Genomic DNA, 15,395 nt, shown 5'->3' on the forward strand with positions numbered 1-15,395 from the left:
GCCCCGGGTGCTCCGCTGAACCCGAGCCTTGCCTTCCCCGCGCTCCAGCTAAAACGGGGATTGCAGGAATTCCTCGGGGGGCAGCGTAGGGATCAAGGGATTCATCGGCTGGGAGGCATTCCCGTGGCCGGAGTGGCTCAGGGAGAGGCACAGAGGAGAGCAGCGAGTGGGACCCGGAGCAGCTGAAGGCTGGGGAGGGCACAGAGGACAGGAGCTCTGTCAGCTGGCAGGGTCTGGCACCAGGGAAGCTCCCACAGGTGACTCCCCTCCGGATCGGAGAGATTGGATCTCTCCCTGTGGATTTACAGGGACAATAAGGGAGCAGTGACTGCCCCGGGAGGTGCCATCCCCTTGTCCCCGTCCCCTCCCAGCAGCGAGAGGAGCCCACAGCGCTGGGCAGCGGCGGAGGGGTGCGGGTGTCACCTCCCAGGCTGGGCACAACGCGGCCAAGGGTGACACCAGCTCCCTGCCGCCATCCACGTGCTGTGTCCCTGAATTCCCGTCTGGGCTGTGGGACAAACTCCGAGATAGGGCAGGACACGGCAGCGGCACCGAGTCTGGCGGCTCCTCCCGGGCAGCCACAGCAGGGCAAGGTCAAGGTTGAATTCTCTTTTTTTTCATTCCTCGCCGGTGCGGGGAGGGAGGGAAGAGGAGGATGGGGGTGGAACGGAGTCTTGAATAAATACCTGCAGCTCTCCGGGCTGACTCACACCTGCGAGACAAAGAACAATGCATCCTTAATTCGCAAAACTCAGCTCTCCAAGCCGGGCTGTCACTGGCACCTTTGCAATTTGCTCAGGAAGGCCCATCACATTCTCGCAGCCCAGGAGGAGGAGAGAGATGGTTTATGTTTCACTGGAGCAGTTTATGTACCGACCTGCTAGGGCAGCACACACGTTGGGATTGTGAAATCCGAGTTTTCACAGTTCGGAGCTGGCTGCACTTCCTGCTGCCGGCACTGAGAGGGGTTTTTAGGGGACCCCATAAAACGCTGCTCGTTTCTTCAGGGCACGTTGTGCATGTAAAGCTTTGAGCAGCTTTTTCAGGCAGCATTGAGCTCGAGGGAAACACGTTCCCCTCCTTTACCCCCAAAATATCCACAGTTGCTTTCTCCTGCTGCCTTCAATATCATCCCCAGATATCTTCCTATCACTGCAGCACCAACTTTCTTGACATGGATGTGAAGAGACTGAAGGAAACATAAGAAAAGCACCCTTTGGGATGCACTCCTTTGGTTTTCCTCCTTCCCTGGCAGCTCTTTCTAAAGAAAAGCTGGCAAAAAAGTTTTCACCACCACAGCTAGAACAGCCTCAGCCACCTTGTTTGAAAGGTTTCTGCTTCAGGCTGATAATCTGTCTTGTTTAATCTCCGGAGAGTGATGCCTTAGCCTGGAGAAACTCCCTCACTCTCCCATTTTTTAGAGGCTCTCCAACTCCTCCAGCCTTCAAAATGCTCCACAAAACCACAGGAGCAGAGAAATAAAACGAAAGCAAACACTGAGGCAGGAGATCCTTCTCCCAGGGAATACCCGGGGATGTGGGAGCCTCTTCCACCCCGCTCCCCCACCTTAAAACCTCCCAGCCATGTGGCGTGCCTGTCTCTGTTCCCAGCCAGAATGGCTCCTGTCACCTGTCAGCGGCCTCAAAGGGCCTTCTCCAGGCCACGGAGAGAGGAGGGAATGCTCCTCTCCTATAAATTCCCAGCGGAAAGGAGAAGCCTTTGGAAAACTTTCCCCGGCAGCTCGCAGCCGCCTGGGCAAACCCGTGGTGCCGGGGGTGGGTGGCTCCGTGGTGTGCCCCTGGTGCCACGGGCTGGCACCGGGAGGGGAACCACCCTGAGGGGGGAGAAGGAGCCGCCGGTGGAATTTTACAGTTCGCTCGGTAATTTTCCAGCTGCTCGTGTTCCAGCGCCGAGAGGTCTGAGAATGCCAGCCCTGTGCGGCCGCTGCCCTGCCAGGGATGGACTCGGCCTTCGGAAAGTCCCCCTTATTTATGCTAATGACTAATTGCTGCAGCTTCAGGCCGTGCCACACCTTTTTCACGCTGCTGCGTTAGGCTGAGGATTTGCTGGGTCCCGAGCGAGGGAGGGAGGGCGATTGAGTCATTTTGGATGCCTCGCTCCTGAGGGAGAGGAGGTCAGAGTCATTCCCGACCATTTCCTGATCCTTTGTGCTTCCCACTCCTCCCCCTGGAGCTGCTGGGGCAGGAAAACGAGTGGGAAGAGAGGCAGAGACAGGCGTGAGGTGGTGGTAAAAGGGGGGAAGAGGGAAAGGCCAGACTGGAATTTTTGGGCAGCTTTTGGCATCTTTCTGCCGAGCACAAAAGCACACGGAGTATTTCTGTGCTCACAGGTCATTTCCTCGATTAGGCAAGGCACCTCTGTGAATGAACAAGCCCAGTCAAGACCAGTCCTGCCTCACACTCCGAAGGAAGGCAAAGCCACTCCAGAAGAACTGTTTCCCTTTGGAAAGATTAGCAAATCACACCAGGGAAAGAGCAGGGAAGGGGGGAGGGGGACAAATCCCAGCCTCAGAAAAGCCTTTCAGAGCAATTAAGGAGCCTCGTCTGCCTCGAGTTTGACACCACCGAGCTGATCCCAGCTTTCCCTCAGCCCGTGCCCGCTGTCAGCTGCTGCCTCTCCCCTTCCAGGCCGGGGCAGGAATTGCGGAGCCACTTTTGGGCTTTGTTGTGTGTGACTGACAGATATTTGTGCAACTTGAGAGAGAAAAGCCTGGCAGCGGCAGCAGCGGCAATTTCGCAACTCATCTGGCCGTGCCGAGGATGGGGGGATTTGCTCTGACATAAATCGTGGCTAATTAATTCACTGCTCAGCGCTCAGGGCTGCCTGCGCCGTCTGCTCCCATCCTGGCCGGGGAAAAAATCACTTGTGGGAAGTGTTTTGGTGCAGGTAATCATAGTTTTGGGAGGCAGAAAGGCGAGGGGGGCAGGCAGCCTGGCAGGGAGGGGAGGTGGGAATGAGAGGAGGATGAAGGTGGGAATGAGAGGAGGGTGAAGGTGGGAATGAGAGGAGGGTGAAGGTGGCAGAGAGAGGAAGATGAAGGTGGGACTGAGATGAGGATGAAGGTGGCAATGAGAAAAGGATGAAGGTGGGAATGAGAGGAAGATGAAGATGGGAATGAGAGGAGGATGAAGGTGGCAATGAGGATGAAGGTGGGACTGAGAGGAGGATGAAGGTGGGACTGAGAGGAGGATGAAGGTGGCAGTGAGAGGAGGATGAAGGTGGCAATGAGAAAAGGATGAAGGTGGCAGTGAGAGGAGGATGAAGGTGGGACTGAGAGGAGGATGAAGGTGGGACTGAGAGGAGGATGAAGGTGGCAGTGAGAGGAAGATGAAGGTGGCAGTGAGAGGACAATGAAGGTGGGACTGAGAGGAGGATGAAGGTGGCAGTGAGAGGACGATGAAGGTGGCAGTGAGAGGACGATGAAGGTGGCAGTGAGAGGACGATGAAGGTGGCAGTGAGAGGAGGATGAAGGTGGCAATGAGAAAAGGATGAAGGTGGCAGTGAGAGGAGGATGAAGGTGGGACTGAGAGGAGGATGAAGGTGGCAGTGAGAGGAAGATGAAGGTGGCAGTGAGAGGAGGATGAAGGTGGGACTGAGAGGAGGATGAAGGTGGCAGTGAGAGGAAGATGAAGGTGGCAGTGAGAGGACAATGAAGGTGGGAATGAGAAAAGGATGAAGGTGGCAGTGAGAGGAGGATGAAGGTGGCAGGGAGAGGAAGACGAAGGTGGCAGCCTGGTCCATTCCAAGGTGTACCTGCCCCCGCCGGCGCCGCCGTCCCGCCCCGCTCCAGGGCCTGACTCACATCCTGCTGCTGCTTCCTGCAGCTTTCCAGGAACGCGCTGGATCATCCCGGGGCTCCGGGCTCGCAGCGCCGCTTGGCTGGGAGCAGCAGCAGCAGCGTGTGACCCGCGGTGACACACGGAGCTCTCCCTGCGCTCCAGGGGCACAGCGCGGCTCAGCCACATCCACCTTTCCCCGGCTGCTCCGGGATCTGTTCCCAGGTTTGGGAGTTTTTAACGCGGTGTTTTCTGGTCAGAATATAAAAGTCTTGTGAGGGCTTCCTTTTGGGCAGTGTGGTGGGGGTTGGTTGGTTTGTTGTATTGAAATAGGGAGAGGGTTTTTGCTGTGACCTCAAGGAAAAATCTGACCTGGGGTTTACGAATCACCCACTAAACCTTGCTGATTTATGGCTTCCTAGGGCCTGGCAGGATGACACTGGTTTTGGAGGGAGCTTTTCTTTTCCAAGGGGAGTTGTGGATTCCCCATCCCTCACAGTGTCCAAGGTCAGGTTGGACATTGGGACTTGGAGCAGCCTGGGACAGTGGAAGGTGTCCCTGCCCATGGCTTTAAAGTCCCTTCCCAAACTATTCTGTGATTTTATGATTCCACGAGAGGCACAGGTGTGCCTTATATTGTGCCCCCTCCAAACAAGAATCCCACGGAATTCCCATCCCAGGACTTTCTGTTTCTATGTCCCAGCGATTTCTATATCCTCTCTGCTCAGGAGCAGTTTTCCAGACAAGAGGAGGTTCTGAGAGAGCTCAGGAGCTGCGCTGGGCTCTTGGCAGAGGCCTTGACCCTTCATCTTGCGATGTGTGAAGGAAGTTCCTACAATCACAAAACAGTTTGGGTTGGAAGGGACCTTAAATCTCATCTCTTTCCATCCCCCCGCCCTGGGCACAGATGCCATTCAGTGGATCGGGTTACTCTGCATTTTGTCCTTGGCCATCAGCGAGGCTTTGGAGCCAGACTCTGCTCTGTGTCACACTGAGCGCGGCTCCCTGGGCTCGCAGGTGTTTGCTTGCCCTCCTTCCCCGGCAGCTTCTGCTGAGCAAGGATGACTTCGGGTCTGGGCGGATCCACCTGGCTGTGTTCACATGAGGATGGGGAAGGGCCTGGAGGGGCCGTCCAGGGAGAGGTTGAGGGAACTTGGATTGGCCAGCTGGAGTGGAGGAGACTGAGGGGAGACTCACTGGGATTGCAGCTCGTCAGAGGGGCAGCTCTGATCTCTGCTCCTGGGACAGGGACAGCAGCCAGGGAGCGGCTGGAGCTGGGCCAGGAGGGATTTAGGTTGGATTTTAGGGAAAGGTTCTTCCCCCAGAGGCTGCTGGGCACTGCCCAGGCTCCCCAGGGAATGGGCACGGCCCCGAGGCTGCCAGAGCTCCAGGAGCGTTTGGACAGCGCTGCCAGGGATGCCCAGGCTGGGATTGCTGGGGGGTCCGTGCAGGGCCAGGGGTGGGACTGGATGATCCTTGTGGGTTTATTCCCACTCAGGATATTCCATGATTCCATGCCCCTCCTGTGCATCCCTGCCTTGGACACCCACAGTGCCCTGAGCCGCAGGGATGCACTTTTAGGCAATTCCCGGCCGGGAACAAGCAAGAGCCGTTCCCAAAAGGCTCCGAGGGCTCCGGGAAGCTGCAGCTCGGGGCTCGGGGGGCTCGGGGGGCACCGCGGGGCCGGCGCTGCCCGGAGCGCCAGTGCCACCCAGCGGCCACAGCGTGCAACTGCACCCCCGGGCAGCGCCGGGACCGCGAGCAGCTGGGAGAGCAGCTGGGAAAACAGCTGGGAAAACAGCTGGGAAAACAGCTGGGAAAACAGCCGGGATCACGCCAAACCAGAGGGAGCACCCCCGCGAAGGCGAGACCCGCTCTTGGGGTTTTTTCACGCCGTCCCTCCCCAGAGCGCGTTTCGTTAAATCTTTAATTGTTGCGCAACATCTGCACGCGTTAATTACAGCTGCTGAGCGCCAGGAGAACGCCGCGATTTCGGGGCAATAAAACAAGACGAGGCACGAAAGATGGTTCAATACTTGGTGCTTAATGGGGTGTTAGGCGGGAGGGAAGGGGCCGGGAGAGCTCGTGACTGCACGGAGAGGTGTGAATTATTGCACCATAATTCTGGCCCTGCAGGGCTCGGGTGCAATTAATAACTGTTTTCGTGTTTGAAATGCTTTTTCTCACACCATAAAAAGCAGAAATGGAAAGTAATCGCTAGTGGGAGAAGCGCTGGGAGGACTGGGCACCAACTTCCTCGGTTTCATTTTATTTTGAGCTGCTTTTAAATGGTTTGGGGGATCCTGTTTGGCTTGAAAACTGTGTGGACCCAAAGCCCTTTGGGTTATTTCCCTGTGCTGAAGTAGCTCTTCCTGCAAGTCTCTTCACAGATATTCCCAGTTGGGAAGCAACTCCCGTTTATTTGCACCAGATTGTCACCAGATTAACTTCAACCACTTCGGTTTCCCGTGCCAAGCTACCAACTCCTGAGCCCTCTTTATTTGGAAAGCAGGAAAGACTTTGTTCCTTTTTTTAAATTTAGCCTAATCCTGTATTCAATTCAAACCCATTCCAGTTTAATTTTGGGAAACCTGAAAACTGAAGGAAAGCAGATATCCCCAAAATAAAATGGGTGTTTGAGGCCCCTGATCCAGCAGCTGGAAATGCAAACCTTGACTTTACTGGGAGCTGGGTCTGCCTCTTGATATTCAAACTGGGCCATAAAAATGTGATTCCAGGGATACTTCTCTCTGTTTATTATTAAAAAAAAACCTGTGAGGGTGATGCCTGAGGTTATCAGCACGACCTGCTTTCATGTGTGCACATTTATAATTCACCATATTAACATCCCTCAGTAGATTGCAGCTCCTTAACCAGTCTAATGGCAAAAAGGGAATCTTTAGGAGCAAATTCAGGGATTGGGAATGCAGGTAGCAAGACAGAAAATTGATTGGTTGTTTGAACCTTCACTTAAGAAAGACTTAATGGGATGAGGAGATTAATGAAGGGGGTCTCTGGGGCTGCTGGCACTGCTGCAGGGACCCCAGAGGTCAGTGATAACAGCAAATGGATGAGGCAGGTCAGGTACTTCCAGGATTTTTGTGGATGTTCCCACACAGATATCGATTCATTATTTGGTTTTTAGTCAAGGTTGAGCATTGGTGTCCTTCCTTGTGGAAGAGCATTCCCAGCAGGTCAGGGTTATCCTGCCCCTGTGCCCAGCCCTGGGGGCACCTCTGGGGTGCCATGCCCAGCTCTGGCTCCTCAGCCCAGCAGGGCCAGGGAGCTCCTGGAGCGGGGCCGGCGGAGGCTGCGCAGCTGAGGAAGGGCCTGGAGCAGCTCCGTGCCCAGCACAGGCTGAGGGAGCCGGGGCTGCTCAGCCTCGAGAGGAGCCCCAGCTGAGAGGGGCCCTCAGCCCTGGGTGTCCCTGGCTGCAGGGAGGGCTCAGGGCAGGGCCCGGGCTCTGCTCCGGGGCCCGGCAGCGGCACCAGAGCCACGGGCAGGGCCTGAGCCCGGCAATTGCCCTGCACAGGAGGCAGAACTGCTGCCCTGGGCAGGGCCCGGGCTGGAACAGAGCCCAGAGAGGGGCTGGAGCCTCCTCCCTGGGGATGTTCCAGAATATCCACACTCCTGGGCCCTGGGCTCTGGGATGGCCCAGAGGTGGGAGCAGGTGGCCACTGTGGGCCCTTCCAGCCTGACCCATCCTGGGATGCTCATTTTAGCAGCACTAAAAGAAAGAAACCAGGTTTCATTTCACTCTTTCCTCAGTGTTCAGCAAATCTGTGGCAAGATCTTGTTTCCTCCATCTTTTTATGCATCTTCTTACTGATGTCCATGGGATTCTGGGATTCTGGGATGCAGCTGAGCAGAGCCCTTGAAAAGGGGGTCACAGAGGGATCTGTGCAGAACACAGCCAGAGCTCCCCGGGCAGGAGGACTGGACGAGGCAGTTCTCATGCCTTGGCTGGAATTCTGGTATTGGAATTCTAGTCCCAGAATTCCAGCACTTGGATGAGGTCCTGAAATCTCTGGGATTGCCTGCTGAAATTAGGGATCAATGGTTGAATTAACCCCATCTCAGAACCGAGTACAGGGTTCACTCTGTGGATGCTCTGGGGTGTTTATTTTAATGCCACCCCTGGAAATTGAATTCCCTTGTGTCCCTCCCTGCGGTCTTCAATAAACTCTGACCATAAATTAACAACCAGGTGATGCTGCAATTCAGAACACAGCAGGTTTTGTGCTCTTTTTGTTCCTCCTGAAGCCCATTTAATGCAATTGGGTGTTGCTTTTTTACCAACGTGAGTCAACTGATTTTATTTTGAAGGAAGGCTGCCTGCAAAAAGAAAGAAATTAAATATTAATCACATCTGAATTTGAACTTGTTACTCAGCAGAAAAATCTTACTTCAATCTGTAACTTTTTAAAAGCTGGGAGTTTTGTATGAATTTGAATCTTGTAAACAGATGGAACAAACAAAATGTAAAACTCATCTCCATAAAGAACTACAAAAGAATATTTTCCAGATGGGCTTTCTGATGGGAGATCAAAGTTCTCATCTCAGGCTTGGGAAATTTCCCTTCCTTGCTGGTATCAGTTTTATCTGAATGCAGTTCATCCAGCATTTGTTTTTTTCAATAAAGGCAATTATCTTGAGGGAGCTGCAGGAGGATGATCTTAAGGCTGAAGAAAATAGAAAATGTTTTGCTAAAAATAGGGGGAAAAAATCTGGGTAAGTTAAAGGGGGGAGGAAACTCTTTGATTCCGTTGATTTATACAAAAATGAGACATTTCAATGCACTGAGAAATCCCAGCTTTATCTGCAAAATGAAATAAGCAGGAAAGAGTTGAGGCAATGGATTTGGACAAACTCCTTCTTGGGCTTCTCTGATTCCAAACCTCATCCAAACTGGTCCTGTGGCCAGAGAAGAATCCCTGGTGGGTTTCATAGGAGTCTGCATCCCCTGAGGAACTGCAGTGACAACGGGGAGTGGTTCCCAGTGCCAGAGGGCAGGGCTGGATGGGAGATTGGGCAGGAATTGTTCCCTGGCAGGGTGGGCAGGCCCTGGCACAGGGTGCCCAGAGCAGCTGGGGCTGCCCCTGGATCCCTGGCAGTGCCCAAGGCCAGGCTGGACATTGGGGCTGGGAGCAGCCTGGCACAGTGGGAGGTGTCCCTGCCATGGCAGGGCTGGCACTGGGTGGGCTTTGAGGTCTCCTTGATGCCCTGCATGACAATTTTTGGCTAAAAGAGCTGTGAACACACAGCCCCAAAGACTGAGGAGGAGTTTTTCCCCTTGGAAATTTTTAATCTGGTTTTCCCTGACTTCTTTTTCCTGCCTGCTATTAACAGGAAACAGCAAAAAAGCTTCACAAGGAAAAAAAATAAAATAAAATAAAATAAAATAAAATAAAATAATAAAATAAAACCAATATTATAGAAACTCACTCAAAACCCTCCTGACACGGGGGATTTCAGTGACATTTAATTACCAGGGCACTTCCAGCCTCTATTCCCACCCCATTCCCGTGTTGGATTGCCAAGTTTTGCCATTCCAAGCAGCCCATAGGTCTCTTTGTGCTTGCAGACACCAGGCAGGTGCAGCCCTCGCCGCCCTGGTCCTACGACCAGTCCTACCAGTACCTGGGCTCCATCGCCACGCCCGCCGTGCACCCGGCCACGCCCATCTCACCTGGCCGGGCCGGCGGCATGACCTCGCTCACGGCCGAGCTCTCCAGCCGCCTCTCAGGTAAGGACACCGCCCCGGGCCCTCCGTGGCCAGGGGACACTGCCCCGCTGGCAAACGGGTGGCCCCAGGGCTGCCCCAGCCCCTGGGGGGCTCTCTGGGCGAAGCTCGTTCCGAGGTTTTGGGGGATTTGTGGGAAGAGTAGAGAAATAGGGAATTTTAATCAACGAGTTGTATTTTTGATAAACCAATCGCAGAATTAATTAGGTTGGGAAAGATGTCAAAGGTCGTTGAGCCCAAGCTGTGCCCGATGGCCACCTTGTCCCCAGCCCAGAGCACTGAGTGCCACCTCCAGCCCTTCCTGGGACACCTCCAGGGATGGGCACTCCAAACCTCCCTGGGCAGCTCTTCCCAAGGCCTGAGCTCCCTTTCCATGGGGAAATTGCTCCTGGTGTCCAACCTGAACCCCAGACTGGTTTGGGGTGGGAGGAACCTTAAAGCTCATCCCATTCCCACACCTTCCACTATCCCAGGTTGCTCCTGGGGTTTGGAGCCCAACAGAACATTGTCAAAAAAGAACTAAAACCAGGAAAAGCAGCACTTTGAAGGTGTAGGGAGCTATTAAAATAATTTGGATTGCTGAGGAATTATCACATTGCCAAGAAATGGATGCCACAGATATTCCAGCTCTGTTTCCTTCCCTCCCTCTAAATCCACACCAGAGCACAGCAGGTTTTGGGTGGCCCATTGGCCACAGGATGGTGGGGTTGGGCATTTCAAGCGTTGCACTGGATTGTCTTGTTTTCCATGTCCATCAAATCATCCTGCAGAGCTTTAGAAGCCACCAGAAAAATGGAAGTGAAAGCCACCCCTGGTTCCACCACGCTCAACTGTCCCTGACCTGCACATCTTGAACCAATCTGTGTGTGCAGCAGTAGGAATTCTCTATAAATGAGTGAGAGCCATAGCATTCTAATTTGCATACAGCTTTTGCAAAAATCCCTCCTTTAACTCCACATCTTGCTCTCATTTTAAGACTCAGGGCTTCTTCTGAGATCAGAGGGAACCACTTGAACGTGCTCCAGCCTGTTCTGTTGTTGTCATGTAGAGCTTGCTTTGAAAGCCTCACACCAAATCTAAATTATTTGTTAGGTCTGGGTGATAATTGTGCTGTAGGGAGGGCTGAAAACACAGGGAACTTTTCAGAAAGGAAAAAAAAAAAGCCATTTCTTCTTTTTAAAAAAAGTCTGTAAAAATTCTCATTCTTTATTTACACAGAATTAGAAATCAGAAATAAAAAAAAATCAGAACACCCCTTCGTTTTCCACCAGGATCCCCATGTCCTTCTCCACAGAGCTGCTTCTTCTGCCCATGGCCACAGGGATTTTCCTCGGAGCTGGCAGAGTTTCTCCATGCCTTGTGAAGGAACCCAGAAAGGTTTTGTTCCCATGTCAGCATCCTTCTTTTCCTGTTCTAATTCCTGACCTTAAATGTCATCCAGCATTCCTGGAAAAACCTGTCACAACATTTTCTGTCACCCACACTCGGTGTCTCCCTAAGAAATTTCTCCTTGGCAGAAGAAAGAGCAAATTTGAGGAGTTTTTTAGGCCCTCCCAGCTAAAGACCTGGTGTCTTCAAGGAAAAAGCAACAACATGGGATGTGTTTGAACCATCTTGACGTTAAATGTCATTACTCTGCTTTTTGCCAGGGAAGAATGAACCCTCATCTGATTAATGATGTACCCAGGCAGTTTTAGGAAGTTTCTCAGGAATGAGGTGTGGAAGTGCCATTTAAAATCTGGCAGGTGCCACCTTAACCATGGCTCCTCCAAAGCTCCTGCTGCTCCATTCCATTGTGTGTCTTCCCATGTTAAACCCAAAGGTGACAGGGTTTTGGGGAATGGAGTGTGTTCCCATTAATTCTCCAGAAAAAAATGGATGGCAAACTCTAAAGGAAGCAAACAGCAAGTTCAGAGCTCTTCTAAGACATTAAGAGAAACTCATCAAGGTGGGCTGATGTGTCCTGATGAGCTTTCAGAGCTTGGCTCTGGAGTGTGTCTGCTCCAAGAATCCCAGACTCAGTCTGCTCCGGCTTGAAATCTGGGAAGAGCCAAGAGCTTTGTTTTCCCTCTGCTCCTCCTCAGGAGTATTTCCTTCAGCACGCGGCTGCTCCGCTGCAGACTCCACGCCTTGGCTGCCAGGAGAAGTTGTCTTTCTTCTGGAGAGATTTTTCCATAATTATTATTGTTGTTATCTTAACCAGGCAGCGCTGCCAGCTCTGGGGATGAGACCTTCCATTAACCTGAGTCACGCTGAAGATCATTCCTAAAGAGGATCTGCTCCGCTTGTTTAATCCGTGCAGGGAACGAGAGGATGGGACTGGGCATAATTCCATGGATGTCAGACAAAGCAGAGCAGGATTTGACTGTCCTCTGAAACATTTCAGAGTGAGAGGGCATGGGCTGGGCCAGGGCAGGCTCAGGGTGGACAGCAGCAGGAATTTCCCCATGGAAAGGGAGCTCAGGCCTTGGGAAGAGCTGCCCAGGGGGGTTTGGAGTGCCCATCCCTGGAGGTGTCCCAGGAAGGGCTGGAGGTGGCACTCAGTGCTCTGGGCTGGGGACAAGGTGGGCATCGAGCACAGCTTGGATCTTGGAAGGCTTTTCCCACCTCAGGGATTCCATGATTTCACTCAGCAGGATGAGAAAGGCTTCTGGCCCACGTGGAAGGAAGTAAAACCATCAACCCCCAAACACAGCATTCCCTTGTCCTTTTTTACCCATCAAAGTGCCCAGGAGTCAGTGGCAATGATGTGGACACTAAATGAGAACACAGACACCAAGACCTCGAGTAAACCTGATTTATCTTAACTTTGAAGGGATGGAAAGCCATGGGGAACTCCTAAGTGCTGACAGCTGAGCTGAGCTGTCACGCTTTCTGTGCATGGCCGTGTACCCCAAGGATGATCCATGGAGCTCCATGGAGCTTCCCCTTTGACACAGCAAACAAAACTGGCTGCAGGGAGAGGCTGTGCAAAAGCTGCAGTTTCTGTTTAGGTCCCATCAGTGTCCCTGGTGAGCCAAAGGACATGGGGCGAGGAGTTTGAGATCTGTGTCGCTGCTCCCCACCCGCCCAAGGCCAAGGACACTCCGAGTGTAAATAATTGCCTGTGCTGCAAGGTCTGTGAGAGGGAAGACAAAGCAGGGCCAGAGCCTGGCACTCCTCTGTAATTGTTGCTTTACTGAAATTAATCCAAAATATCCACATCTCCCAGAGTGCAACGACTCCATAGGGAGCAGGGGAGGGATAGGTTGCAGCCATTCTGGTTAACGTTCGATCGGAGTTTGGATGTTGGTTATAACCTTGTTCTGTCAGCTCAAAATTCTTCATGGAAAGGGAGATTAGATATTGGAAGGGTCACCCAGGGAGGTCTGGAGTGCCCATCCCTAGAGGTGTCCAAGGAAGGGCTGGAGGTGGCACTCAGTGCTCTGGGCTGGGGACAAGGTGGGCATCGGGCACAGCTGGGCCTGGCTGGGCTGGGAGGGCTTTTCCAGCCTCAGGGATCCTGGGATTCTGTAATGAGCTGGGAAGGGGCTGGAGCCCCAGGAGCGGCCGAGGGAGCTGGGAAAGGGGCTCAGGCTGGAGCAAAGGAGGCTCAGGGGGGACCTTGTGGCTCTGCACAAGTCCCTGACAGGAGGGGGCAGCCGGGGGGGTCGGGCTCTGCTGCCAGGGAACAGGGACAGGAGGAGAGGGAACGGCCTCAGGCTGGGCCAGGGCAGGCTCAGGGTGGACAGCAGCAGGAATTTCCCCATGGAAAGGGAGCTCAGGCCTTGGCAGGGGCTGCCCAGGGAGGTTTGGAGTGCCCCATCCCTGGAGGTGTCCCAGGAAGGGCTGGAGGTGGCACTCAGTGCTCTGGGCTGGGGACAAGGTGGGCATCGGGCACGGCTGGGCCTCGATGAGCTCAGAGGTTCTTCCTGACCTAATTCCTTCTGGGACCCTGGGATTCTGTAACATTTCTCTCCCTCCCTTCCTCACCACCCAGGTGCCTCTGACCTGACTGCATTCAGCGACCCCCGGGTGGGAATCGACCGCTCCTTCTCGGCGCTCCCGTCCATCTCCGACCCCCGCATGCACTACCCGGGAGCCTTCACCTACACGCCCACGCCCGTCAGCTCCGGCATCGGCATCGGCATGTCGGCCATGTCCACGGCCACCAGATACCACACGTACCTCCCCCCGCCCTACCCCGGCTCCTCCCAGGCTCAGGGCAGCCCCTTCCAGACCAGCTCCCCCTCCTACCACCTGTACTACGGCACCTCCGCGGCTCCTATCAGTTCTCCATGATCTCCGGCGGGGACCGCTCCCCGCCGCGCATCCACCCGCCCTGCACCAACGCCTCCACGGGCTCCACGCTGCTCAACCCCAACCTCCCCAACCAAAGCGACGTGGTGGAGGCCGAAGGGAGCCACAGCAACTCCCCCACCAACATGGCCAGCACGGCGAGGCTGGAGGAGGCCGTGTGGAGGCCCTACTGAGGAGGTTGGAAGGAGCTCGAGGGTCAGGACTAACGGACTTCCCATTTCCCGGCGCTCGGAGGCATCCCAGAAACTTCCTTATGGGCCCTGCCGTGTTCATCCACGAGTTTGAGGAGCAAACCCTTCAGAAGTCAGCGCTCCCAGGAGTGGTGGCTCTCGTTGCCAGTCCCTGGTGGAGCCACATCGCTCCGGCAAAGTGTTCCTGGCAGGAGAATGAGCTTCTGGGAAGGAGGACGGCCCGGCTGGTGGTGCAGAGGTAGCAAGGGTGGGTAGAAGGGTATCCAGCCTGATTCCAGGCCTGTGGTTTCCCAGCGTGCCTGGGCTTGAAGGTCTCCACAGCCCTAAAAGAGAGTTTCGGTTCACTTCTATTTTTAAGACTTAAAACCTTAAAAAAAAAAAAAAAAACCAAAACAAAAAAAAAAAAAACCCAAAAAACAAATCTTAGTGAGTTTACTGCATCTTATGGACATCTTAAGGGTAAGGAAGTATAGGAAGATTCCCAGAGGGAAACTGTGAACGCTTCTGTTTTAGCAATGCTGTGAATGAGAGGTTTTATATGTTGGACTTCATTCTTTCTTTTCTTTGTTTTGTTTGTATATTCCAAAGAATATGGAATTTTTTATTACTGGGGTTTATTTTGTTTTGTTTTGGGTTTAGTTTTTTTGGTGTTTTTTTGGTTTTTTGGGGGTTTTTTTTAGGATGCAGCTCATCCTGCTTTGCATCTAATTTGTTTTATTTCTCTTGGCACCTTACAAATTACAAAAAAAAAAAAAGATTCAGCTCTTTTTTTTTTTTGTTTTAATCATGCTTGCTTCTTTCTTGCTTTGTCAACTGAAAGAATCAGCCCCTTTTTCAATGACTTAATTTAACTTTTTATCTCTTGGACTTTTTTTTGTTTTTTAACACAACGGCTACAGCCTTGGGTCATTTTCAACTACTGTATTTCTTTGACGAGTTCATTGATATTTATGCTTGATATTTAGACTTTTCTTATTTGTTGATACTATTATTATTTAAATATGCCTATATAAAAAAAAAAATATCAGCAATTGCCTTTTTTTTGGTAGCAGCCAAAGTCAAATTTCTCACATTGAAAAAGGCTGGAATAACGATGGGCAAAGTGACCTCCTGATTCCCTAAAAATATTGTTTACAGTTATCTCACTCTCCTTTTACTCAGCTTAGATCCTCAAAGGCATTGAGGTGCCCAATTCCCACTGGAAGGCACCAAAATCCCTGGGAATTTCTGTACCTTTCCAAGTGGTGGAGTCATCTCTCCCTACTCCTCCCATGCTTTTCCTTCGTCACCAGTGGTGACCCTCAGGATCAGGAATCAGGATGTAGATACTTCATAAGGCAAATTCAATATTCCCTAATTAAATAC

General features: G+C 52.7%; 1 protein-coding gene across 1 annotated transcript in view; it reads left to right on the plus strand.

Annotated features, from left to right (window-relative positions):
- RUNX1 (RUNX family transcription factor 1) overlaps positions 1-14,438 on the plus strand; it is a 157,236-nt gene extending 142,798 nt beyond the window's left edge. Inside the window, 3 exon segments of the mRNA XM_039553617.1 lie at positions 9,382-9,543; positions 13,520-13,795; positions 13,798-14,438. Of these exon segments, the coding sequence (XP_039409551.1) occupies positions 9,382-9,543; positions 13,520-13,795; positions 13,798-14,012 (653 nt within the window). The 3' untranslated portion in view covers positions 14,013-14,438.
- Positions 14,439-15,395: the final 957 nt, after the last annotated feature.

The sequence above is a fragment of the Corvus cornix genome, chromosome 1, assembly GCF_000738735.6.
Source record: "Corvus cornix cornix isolate S_Up_H32 chromosome 1, ASM73873v5, whole genome shotgun sequence".
In the NCBI taxonomy this organism is placed as follows: Eukaryota; Metazoa; Chordata; class Aves; order Passeriformes; family Corvidae; genus Corvus; species Corvus cornix.